Genomic DNA, 12,171 nt, shown 5'->3' on the forward strand with positions numbered 1-12,171 from the left:
GTTTACACGACTCAGTAATGCACTACAACATGTTATTGTTAATTGGGATTTATCATTACTCTGTTAATCACTGAGTTGATCAAAAATAAATCAATAATAAAAGATAAATACTATAAATGTAAGAATAAAACCCAAAGAGTATATTTAACACCCCTACTGGTTAGGAAGGAACAAGCCCCGCCTTCCCCTGCTCTGTACCGTCACGTGCTCAGACACAGAGAGAGACGGAGGTGCACGAGACCATCGCTGATTTTCACCGCCAAGCTTTTCGCTGGAAAATAACTATTAACTTGATAAATTGAGCAAATATCCATACCGGAGATCTGCATGGACCTTGGAGAAACGGACCTGATTTATTGTGAACATTTCGGACCTTGAAACCATCGCGGTGAGTCAGAAGCTGTTAAGCTAACCTTGAAGCTAAAAAGCTAACAAGAAGTTAACAGGGAATATAATGGCCCGATTTCAATGTTGTAGATCTGCGCGGGAGCGGATGAAGTGGACAAGATCCTCTCTGAGAGTTGAACAAGATCCTCTCTGAGAGTTGAACATTAGAAGTGTGCTGGTGAGTTAAACTGGGACTGGGCGAATCAGGCTAATTGAAAAGCTAACTAGCCTAATGCTCATAGCTGTAGCTGACCACGTTTTCACTGTGGGAGAACACACGGGGTTTCTCACTGAGTTCAGCCATTTTGAGCACTCAGCTTGTGTGCTGATGATGTTCTAGTATTACTTGTTGAATATTAAATGCACTAAAATTAGATGATGGAATAAGTTAATGTTGATCTTAAAGGTCATGAATCTACTTTATTTTGTTACATTTGATGCTCGAGCGGCACTGGATAGATGTCCGTGTGTATTCTTACTGTGCTGATACGTTACCACATACTGTAAAACTACAGCCTGTGGGTTTTTGTATATTCTTTTGGTAATTTTATTCTGTACATTGAGTGTAAATAATATATTGCTTCATTGCTATGCAGTGTAAAGCAATGCTCCTGTAATTCAGTTAAAGGGCAATACTGTAAAAAAATAATCTACCATAGTTTATGGTTTATTTCTGATTTCTGATAGAAATGTGCACCTTGACGATAGAATAAGCTGATTGTGATTTAAAGATTGCATTCATGATTAAGATGCACTGTATAGACTATAGTTAGAAATTAGAATTAATGTTTTGTGCTTGTTTTGTTATAGCACTTACATTATTTACATATGGCCATGTATATCATTAGAGTGTGAACTGAATTAGTAATAGTCCTGTTGTTTACAGGCTAGGTTTTTTTATGGGATCGTGAGACCTGGATCTCTTCCTGACGAGGAAGATGGCGAGCCTTTCCCTTTGAACCGAACCACAGCCATTCTGAGTTGGCCCAGAAGGGCAGGTTGCTCTTCTCTCACGAACAATTGCAACAGTGCGGTAGGACGAAATCGCACCAATCACAAACTTTTGACCTGTTGGATTTGACTTGACTGAACACTGACTATTAAGCCGGCAAGACTGACATATCTGAGCTCAGATAGGATTCTGACTGTTATTATTATTGCTGTCACTGTATTTTATTTTATGTTTTCATTCCTGTTCATAAAATGCTGTTAAATTGTTGCTAAATAGTTTAATACAATTCATAGCAACTTTACCTGTGGCTCCAGTCATTCTTCTCCACGCAACTCCCTTTATCCCTCCTGCGAATCTAGCTATTGGCCCATTCTCTCCATCTTACTTTAATTTCCCCTACCCTATCCTGTACTTGGCTACAGTTCCATATGCCATTTTTTCACCCTGACTGCACACGCCACAGATGATTTCTTTCCTTGTTTTTTATTTTATTTAAAATAGTCTTTTCATTGGCATTTGTGTGCATCTTCCCCACTTGTTTGTTACAAGTACGACCTTATCTATTTAAATGAATTTGTTTGTGGCTGTTTTGTTTTGTTGTTTGGGTTGTTGCCATTACATTATGTTTTGTGTGAAGCATGCAATATGCATTGTGTTTGCTGCAACTTGTGTCCAGGAGATATATTGTGAGTCAGAACTGAGTTGTTTGAATTTGACTTGTTTGGTTAATTTGAACTGTGTCTGTCTGGTAAGTTTTTGATCCTACAGCTACTGCTGTGTGTGTGTGTGTGTGTGTGTGTGGGGACACCTGGGCAGGTGTGAGCTATTAGCAGTGATTGCATGGTTCTCTAGTATAGTAGGTGCATATCAATGTGGCCCATTTGTGCTAGTTGTAGGTTTTTTGTTTTGGTTGTGTCAGGTGAGTTACCAGCTTGCTGCTGTTTAAATGGCTCACCTCTAATTTCAATGAAGACTAGGGTTCATAAAGTAGGTAAGCAGAAGGAGGCTTTTCCGCTTTGGTTCAGGGACATGTTGTATCTTTCATGTACTAACCGACCTGGGGCAATGCTGTTTGCTGGCTTTGTTTTTTTCCCCTCTCTTCCTGGGTCTTAGACTGAATCATGGCAGGGATGGAGGAATTTGTTGCATCACCATTAGACGGTTTTCTGGATTGTTGTACAAAAGTTCACCTTCTGATATTTACAGACAATTATGAACTTGATTTGACTGGTCTTGGTGATAACTGTCATAAAGAAAACACAAACTCTGAGAGTAACTTGCAGCTGACTGAAATAGGAGAGTTAGTGGCTGTGCAAATGAGAGCTGATCACACATCAATACTGTCACGTGTGGTTACACCAGGAAACCTGGCTTTTGAACAGCAGAATCAGAATCATCAGAGTCAGAATAATTTATTAACCCCTAAGGAAATTATGTAAATGACTCACTTTGTTGCAAATGACATATGAAAAGGAAAAGCAAAGCTGGAGATTGAGAGGCAAAAGCTGGAAATGGAAAAGGACAAGCTGGAGGTTGTTAAACAAAGGACAGTTGAGCAAATGCAACATGAGCAACAAGCAAGATAGACTTGCAAAATACTTGGCTGGGTTTGGTAAGTTTTGCTGGAGGAGCGAGTTTTACTGGGGTTATTAAATCGGTGAACAAATAATTGTTGGGGACTGGCAAATGTTTTAAGCAACTTACCGTTTGTGACTGACAGCAGGTAGACTCTGGGTTTTTTGCACTAACTGACACTGCATACACCATTTCTTTGCCAATGCACTTATTTACACTTCTTATCATACTGACTAAACACAGCATGAAGTTCTTTACTTGTTTGTTATAAATGAAAAAACAGTCTTTTAATTGGCATTTGTGTGCATCTCCCTTTTTTAGTCATGGCCATGTGGCCCAGTTTGTGATAAAGGTCTACCATATTAATAAGATCTTTAAAAAAAAACAACTTGAGCACAGACTACTTAGGCAGCATGTTTATTACCATTGACCTACTTTATTTTGTGAACAAAAACTGCATTAAAACCATTCTAAGAGACTTAAACCACAATAGAGGTTCAGATCAAATACCCCCCAAACTAGTTGCTTCCTGTTAAAGGGGAGGTTTTCCTTCCCGCTGTCGCCAAGTGCTTGCTCACAGGGGGTTATCTGATCGTTGGGGCCGAACTGAATTGAACAGTTAGGAATGACCTCTTCAACAACTGTCTTTTAGATTATTTATCTGAATTTCAGGTTCGGGATCACACCTCATACACTCCCCTTCTGGTTCCACGGCTATATAAACCTTCCTACACTATAAGTAAGTTCACGATTTTGTGCCCCACCCTTCCCCACTTTTCTCAGCTCTCACGCCTCTCATTAGTATTTGGGGATTTGCCAGGCCTGGGAGCAGCCACCACTCCTCACTGAGGCCTTCCAAAAAACTGCTGTCTCAAACTTCGGTCTATCCTTATGCCACTTGTCATTCTCTGTTAAGAATCACCATCAAATCAAATTGAGGATGTGGTGCCTTCTAGTGAACTGAAGCGTAACACGAGAGGCCAAAACTATTTTTTGTACTATGCCGTAAACATGTTTCTCCTGTAAAGTTGACCATTTCGACACTGGAGTTTATGGGAACTCTTTTGCTTTTGCAGCCAGCCTCAAGTAGCAAACAGCTTTGAAGAACCGCAGTTTTTGCCGCTCTGGTAATGATTCCTTTTTGTTAGTCTCCGAGGCTGTGGTGAGTTCAAACCTCTTTGTTTATAAGAAAAGCAATACATTTATTCACCAGCTTGGTTTCTTGTTGTTTCATTTACAACAAGGAGAGAAAAAAACGAAAGCCCAAAAACCCAAAGCATAAGACGCATATCTACGAGAACTTTAAGCAAGTAAGTCCATGTGCACTTAAGGCTTTTCAAAAATAAAATGTATCTCTGCAGAAAAGCTTCTCACCAGGTATCTCTCGTCATCTTTCATCCCTGGAGTTCGGATTAGGTGGTTCTGCTCGCCCCTCCAGTCACCAAAGCGACGGAAGAAATAGTTGGAGAGGAAGCGATTGATGGGATCCCGGATTATGTTGATATACACAGGCTGCTCTATCTTGAACCTGACACAGATAAATAAAAAGCACTCAGTAAGAACCAAAAAAAGAAACCCAAACAAAAAAAAAAAACAACCCCACATTTTAGCCAACACTGATGAAATACTTTTGTAGACATTACCTTGTAAAGTTGAGGAAGTGAACGTGTCTGGTATAAAGGAATGGCTGAGGAATACTGCTGATATTTTTCATTAGATCCACCTGGGGAAAAAATGAATATGCATAAAATCAAACATCTGCAATGGATACGGGCAATTTAGACAAAACAGCATCTTTAATTTTTGTTTTTTAAAGAGAAATCAAAAATTCCCATCTGAATTAGTTAAATATTTGACCTCAAATAACCTCTCATAAAATAAACAAGTCATTATGTAAATAGCTATGGGGCGGCCTGGATTCACAATAAAGAATCAGAATGTAATATCACTGTTTTGTTCGTCTCACAATGTTCATCACCTCAACATCTTGGATCTTTAGCCAAGATTTTGCCAACACCTCTAAAGCTGTTATTCAAAGTTTCTCCACCCTCTGCAGAATGAACAAATAAATCAATTAAGAAAATGAAATAAAAAGATTCCCACTGGGCTTCCAGGTCTGCATGGAGAGGCAAGCAAAAAGTACAACTACAGAGTGCAGAATAGCATAAATACTAAGCAACTGGATCCAAAATCTTAGTCATTCCTCACATAAAAGGTTCCATATTGGAGTAATGCACTATGTAAGATCCAGTTATCAAAGTCACACATGTAAAAAGTTAGTTTAATTCAAGTTATGTCTCTGCATCAGAAAATGATGCAGTATGCCTAATTTAAAAATAATAAAAACACAGAACAATGACTCAAAATATTGGCTAGCTTGTAGCGACATTTAAGTACTTTGAGTGGCTTTTACTTTAAGATGTGAGAGTGCAGCGCTCTTTTCCAGTTTGAAATATACTAAGCTGCATTTGTCTATTTGTATGCAAGCTGTGAATTTATTTTCCCCTTACTCATTTGCCTTTCTTCATTCCAGTCTCTGTTGTGTAGTTTAACTTTGGCAAGTTCATTTAGCTGAGCCTTTAAAGACAGAAGATAAGTGTAAAAGAGATTATAGGCCCAGTCTTTCAGTATGGCCACAGGGGAAGTTAAAAAACACTGGTACTTTGAGTCCAAAGATGAATGTACCTCAAGTCCAAGTAGCTTCTGTTACCCATTTGTCTCGTCTTACTTTAATTTTCTTTCATTTAGTCTCTCAAATTACGGAGACCTTTTCTCCTGCACCAGAGTCACTTTTAATTACATGACACATTGTTTTCAGGAACTTTTTCTTTTCATTTTACCAGTGATAAAACTGCAATAAAGTTCATCCTATTTCTCTATATCAAAGCCCTTTCGACCAGTGAGCAGGAATCAGCACTGCAAAGCCAGGAAACAGACCGCACATTACAGCTCGAGGTCATATTCATGTGAAGTTTAAGTCAAAAGGTGTGTTTGTGTGTCTGCGTGTGACTTTGCCCATCAGTTTCGACAGAGAGATAGAGGCTGAGGACTGTACTGAGAGGCAAGGCTAACCCACAAAATTAACTGCAGAAGACGGGCAGAGATGGTCTCAAGGCAAGGTTATAATGGAAACCAGCATGACCATGTCTAGCACGAAACAAGCTCAATGGCAGAACAATGCAGGCGATTTGAGAACAAGGGAACAAAACATAGTGGTCCCAACTCCTCCATCCTAACTATATATAAAAGACTGACAGAGCTTCTGATACTTAACAATTCCTGAAAGCAGTATTGAAGCACCTTAAAATCTGTATTATTTTCTACTGGCTATCAGCGGCGACTGCTGTGGTTGGGGGAAAAAAAGGTCAGATAAGGAACGGTGTCCTTTTGTAAGAACCTATCTTGTTTTTAAAAACTCATTATATCCCACTACTTCTGAGTGATATCCACTTCTAGCTTGTCATATCTGCTTCAAAAACACCCAAATGGCTGAATTGCTCATCATAGGGTTTCAGGATGGGACTTGTATGGTTGCCCTCAAAACTGCTGTGATATAATTGCTTCTTTTCGTTGTATTCGTCTTTCAGCTTGTCCCTTTATTGTCGACACAGCGAATCATCTGTCATCTCACCCTATCCCTAGCATCCTCTTCTTTCACACCAACCCTCTGCACATCCAACTTTACTATCCGTGAATCTTCTCTGTGATTATCCTCCTTCCTTGCAATTCCACTCTACCCAATTTCCCCCCCTCTGCCCAAACCATCTCAACCTTTGTCTCTCTTTGTCTCCAAACCGCTCAGCCTGAGCTGTACCTCTGACATACTCGTTTCTAAGTCAGTTCATCCTAGTCACTCCCAGAAAACCTTAACATTTTCAACTGTCACCTCCAGCATGGCCTAATGTCTATTCATCAGTGCTGCCATCTTCAAACCATACATTACAGCTTGTAAACCTTCTCTTTCACCCCTGCCACTATTCTTCTGTTACAAATCACAATCCTGACACTCATCTCCACCCACTCTACCTTGCCTGCACTCGTCTTCACCTCTCTTGTGGACTGTCCATTGCGTTGGATATAATAGATTTAGATATAATTGGTTCTTCTTGTAATGCCTTCCATACTCCACACTTATCAGATGCTGTCACTGTCACCTCTGAATAACAATATTGTTGCTACAGAGAGCCATAGTCATTTCTGTCTACAATCTGCAATTCTACATTGCTGCAAATTCAACAGCATGGTGTGCTTGGGTAATGAGGATCTGTAAGACGTGACTCTAGCACCTTAAACCCACATCTTGCATATCTAGCGGAATCTGGATTGTTGAGATCTACCTTTTATAGAGGTGCAGAAAAAGAGCAAGAGAACTTCAACAATATAATCTCAATAAATCAGTCTGTTTTTATTTGTGTTTTTTTGTTGTCGTTGGGTTGTGGAGTTTTTTTACATTCCATGCTAGGTTTCATTCATTTATTTTAAAAAATAGTGGCTGAAAGGGCTTCTGTGTTTTCTGCATTGGTCCATGTCCTCCTTTTTTCATCCAGTGGCAATACACAGAGCATGACTCTACCGGGAGAGGTGCCTGCTGTTACATCATTATCGCAACGAGTACACACAAAACCCTTCAAAAGAAAAACACAGTCTTTGTAGAAGAAAACGAAAATCTATAAAGCTGCAGCAGGAGAAGAGGACACCAACTTGGCACATTTAAAATTCTCCACTACTGCACAGCAGAAGGACAGCGGAGGTGAATTATGCATTACAAGGGAATAATGGGCACATTAAGAAAATGTCGCTGCAGGCAAATCCTTAACAAGTTGGAAAGTTTCTTTTTTAATCTTGGCTTCCAGGTTACAGCGGCTAGATGTCAATGAGCCAAGACTCTCTCAGTGATGAGTTTGTGTGTCCATCAACAAGCTCCAGGAGAGACCAAGCACAGTTATTTCAGAGGTTACCAGCAGCAGCAAACTAAATGCAAGGCAAAGAAAGGTCGATTACATGAAATTTCTTTCAAGACTTTATTTTTGAATACATGACCTGCAGAAAGGTGCAAAGACCCTTTCCTCACATCCATCAGGTAAGGCTAAGAAAAGTTTGGGACTCAAGTGTTTGTGTTTGTTAAAGTTGCTTTAATGCGTTACTTTTCCTTCTTTCCGTTTCCCATGATCCATGACGTCAAGAGTAAATCTTAAAATACAAGTGAAAAGTAAGTCTTGGTAAGTTGGGTTTCACTTTAAGACGTAAAGTATTGTCATTGTCGCAGAATAAAGATTACTGTAATTGGCATAAACAGTTTCTTAATACTCTCAACACGTCTGTAAAACTGGGGCCGATTCTCAAATCTTACTTATAACGGTCATGTTCCCTGTCGTTACAGTTTCGGTCTTTATTTAAAATGCTCTCAGTCAAATGAACCGATCGGTTAAGTAACAGTTTGAATGACCTGCTCTTAACAGCTGCCTGTATGTAGTTTTTTATGTCATAGACTTACTGTTTGGATAGCAACAGTAATATGTATACTTGTTTATGTACGGAGAGTGGTTAATCTGAGGCCCCAATCAGATTTGGGCTCAGTACATTTCCACTCACTCTGCTTCCCCTTCTGTGGATCTCTCCTGCTAGAAAAGTAAAAAAAATGTAAGAGTTTCATTAGCACTGTGGAATTTGTTAAGCCACTCTACAGCATTTATTACTTTACTTGAATTACGCATATAAACGTACATTTTAAAAAACATTTTCCCCTGATGTTCCCACCCCCGCGCCCAGGTTAACATGCAGGCACTGAATGCATTTAGCACGTTTGCTGTGTTTGTGTGTTTTTCAGCCCCACCCCTTTAGTCCATCTGGCCAGATCTCACTTTCATTCACCAGAAAGAAAGTAGAGGACGGTCTGAGATTCCAGGCATACCTGCAACCCTGCGAGCCCCTACTACCTCCTCCCCACAGCTCTGGTGGTGTCCTCACAGGGCTCATCAGGGGAAACGAAGGGGGAACCACAGAAAGATTTGACTGCTGCCCTGGGTTCAGTTTGCCTTTATATCACAATCAACTTGTTATAAGCCTAAATAATCAGTAAGTGTGGTAAGGTACACACTCTTATCTTTGGCCAGACAGTGGTAGGAATCATGACTTCGATGGCAGACAAATGGATGGTAAAGAATTTTTCTCCTTGTTTTTTAAAGGTCTTACGTTTATTTTTTATAATTATTATTCAGGAAATGCCACAAATCTCTTTCACTAAGCCTGTTCTGGTGCACAGATAGTTCACGATACTGTGTGCCTCAAAGCCCATAGCAGCTTTGCAAAGTGCAAACCCATTAAAGCACTACTGGGAGTGCCAGCAGGAAACCCATCCAAAACTGCAGTCCAGAGCCAGAACCACAACTGATGAGACCAGCATTTCTAAACTTAGGTGACATGCGTCTGGATCTGCGTAAGTCAACACAGAAGTACACATGCGAGAAGAACACACAAACACAAGCACAGACTTACACTCTTAACCGGATCCCCCTTGAATGTGCACAGTCTTTCTAAAAAGATGTTTTATACCCCGTGAATTAATGAGACTAACCGTGTTCTGCCACTGTCTGTGCAGCCAGCATTCAGAGATTGATGAATGGGCAAACAAGTAACTGTTTCAATATTAGTGTAATATTTACATCAGTTTGGTCAGTAATGGTTATATATATTTAGTGTCTGCTGACCATTCAGAAGTGGTTAGCAGTACCTTACTTCGAAAGAAGGCTGCAAATGTGAGTCACTACTGCAGCACTCCCACACAACCACATGATTAAATTTCTTTTTTGCCCAGATGGCTTAAAAGAGCATTGCATTACTGAAAAAGTGAAATCTAAAAAGTACATGTGACTGGTATATGATACAATAATTCTAAATTACTCCAACCCACAATACAAAAAAGAGAGAAGTAAGACCACACAAAGGTAAGGACTGGCAGCTCGCAAAGGAGACCCTAACCTCCAGGAGCATGATGCATACATGATGGATGATTGCGAGCATATTTTGAATAAAGTTTGATGCTGCGGGAGAGGAGATCAGACGTTAACGATAGACAGCGATAAAGATGCATTTGATGCTGAAGGCTTGTGATGAGTAGACACGGTTGAAATGGTGTCTAATTTATATGACATCGATGCCAATAAGACAACATTTACTGTAACATTTGCTATTTTAATGCACAGGAAAAGATGGGCATAGGAGATGAAGTAGCAACAATGAAAATTCAGGACAGCTGTTGAAAGTTTGACAATTTAGGTCCATTAGATAAAAGCAAAGATGGCAGTTTCTTCTTCACATAGATATTTCTACCAAGGCTAGGTTGTCTGCATGAATGAAAATGGATTTATCAATTTGCTTTATGCCTCCAACGCAGAGCTGCAGTTACTACAGAACAAATTTAAAGGCAGCTAAGAACTGACATGAAAGAGTTTAGTGATATTGACCAATTCTTTGAATTCTTACTGGTTCTTCTTTGGAGTTCCTGCAAAACCCCCCAATACCAGTGAAAGGAGTGGCATCTGTGTAGAGTTAATTTGTGTTGGAGGACATCTTAAATGTCAAGTTCCTAAAAGAAGATACCATTTAAACTCACAAGCGGGGTCACCGAAGGCACATTTGTGATTTAGAGGAGCTGTCATGGGTAATTATGCTGATAAGCAAGGGTGTAAATGATGCAGCGAGAGAGTGGCAATGAATGACTGGTCAAGAAAGATGATGCACAGGGCTAGTATCAAGTGCCAGAAGAGGGAGCAAATTGGGGCAGGAAAGGGTAAGAAGAACATTTTGTGAGGAGGACTATCAGACTGATGCTGCTGAGTTTCACAGAGTAAGAATTAGATGGTTCCTGCCATGGCATGAGGAACTTGGAGGATGTTGTCACTTTTTGTTATTATCGATGTGGATCCACTACCAGACTTTATAGAGCTGGCATCCGTAGAACGGAGAATTGGCTCTCAGTAGTTCAAGGACATAGCAACCAGTAGCTAAAATGTAGCCAGATGATGAAAATGCAATAAGCAGTATTTACATCTGGCAACTTATGCTAAGAAAGTTGATGAAGAAGCAGGTTGAATTGTTAATTAATCAGTGCATCAGTTTGCCAACACTTAAAAGCCATATAGTGAGACTGATGTGCCAGAGAGAGGTACAGAAGATTTTTAATTTGTAAATGTCGTCAGTGGTTTCTGACAGGAATGGTTTAGAGAGTAAAGAGTGTTAATGGGTTTGACAAGCACTGGATGTTTAACTTAACACAGCGTGCCTGTAAACCCTGCTGGACAAAAACATAGCGCAACACTGGCTTGTCATTATTTTATTTATTTATTTATTAACCTTTATTTAACCAGGAAAAGTCCCATTGAGATTAAAAACCTCTTTTGCAAGGGAGTCCTGGCCAAGAGGCGACAACACGTTGAAATTACAAAGTTACATACATATTATAAATAACAATTACATTTTAAAAACATTTTTCTCTGGCTCTCTCAATCTGGACTTAAAAGCATTTAATGAAATAAGATCTGCTATCTTCCAGTCTTTTTGCATCATGTTCCATGTGAAAGGGGCAGCATAAGTAAAAGCCCTCTTTCCCAGTTCAGTTCTGGCAAATGGAACATTGAGCAATAAAAGATCGCTTGAACGCAGGCTGTAAGAAACAGTACTTCTCCGTGTGAGCAGATCGCAAATGTAGGTGGGCATTTGTCCAAGCAGGGCCTTATAAATAAAGATGCACCAGTGAGCAAACCTCCTGGAGGACAACGAAGGCCATCCCACTCGAGCGTACAGATCACAACAATGGGTCAAGGCCCTACAGTTTGTAATAAACCGTAAGGAGGCATGATAAACTGAGTCAATCTTATGAAGACACTGGGCGGAAGCATTCATGTACAGCAGATCACCATAATCTAAAACAGATAAAAATGTAGCATTTACAAGACGCTTTTTTGTCTCAAAAGAAAAGCAAAATTTGTTTCGAAAGAAAAATCCCAATTTTAGTTTGAGTTTTTTCACAAGATTGTCTATGTGAGATTTAAAGGTCAGAGAATCATCAATTAAAAAGCCAAGATATTTATACGTATGCACCACTTCTATGAGGTTTCCCTCAAGAGTGGACACCAAGGGGACAGTTTGAGGAAATCTCTTCATGTTTGAAAACAACATTAGCTTTGTCTTTTCAGCATTGAGAACCAATTTCAGCTCCAGAAGTGTGTGCTGAACCACGTCAAAAGCTTTCTGCAACG

The 12,171-nt window shown here is 39.8% G+C and overlaps 2 protein-coding genes across 3 annotated transcripts in view; one reads left to right on the forward strand and one right to left on the reverse strand.

Moving 5' to 3' along the window:
• The window catches only part of slc22a16 (solute carrier family 22 member 16), an 81,189-nt gene that overhangs the window by 31,093 nt on the left and 37,925 nt on the right, over positions 1 to 12,171 (forward strand). The gene's annotated exons all lie outside the window — the stretch shown is intronic.
• The window catches only part of usta (uronyl 2-sulfotransferase a), a 69,567-nt gene that overhangs the window by 17,825 nt on the left and 39,571 nt on the right, over positions 1 to 12,171 (reverse strand). For both annotated transcript variants that reach the window (XM_086264141.1, XM_086264142.1), the window contains 2 exons: positions 4,558 to 4,637; positions 4,289 to 4,442 (listed from right to left, as the gene is read on the reverse strand). In XM_086264141.1, the coding sequence (XP_086120267.1) occupies positions 4,289 to 4,442; positions 4,558 to 4,637 (234 nt within the window). The remainder of the gene's footprint in view (positions 1 to 4,288; positions 4,443 to 4,557; positions 4,638 to 12,171) is intronic.

Source organism: Aulonocara sp. 'chitande type north' Nkhata Bay, linkage group LG15 (genome assembly GCF_057382095.1).
Source record: "Aulonocara sp. 'chitande type north' Nkhata Bay isolate Kocher_YH1m ecotype deep benthic linkage group LG15, A_spYH_male_GT1.1, whole genome shotgun sequence".
Classification (NCBI taxonomy): domain Eukaryota; kingdom Metazoa; phylum Chordata; class Actinopteri; order Cichliformes; family Cichlidae; genus Aulonocara; species Aulonocara sp. 'chitande type north' Nkhata Bay.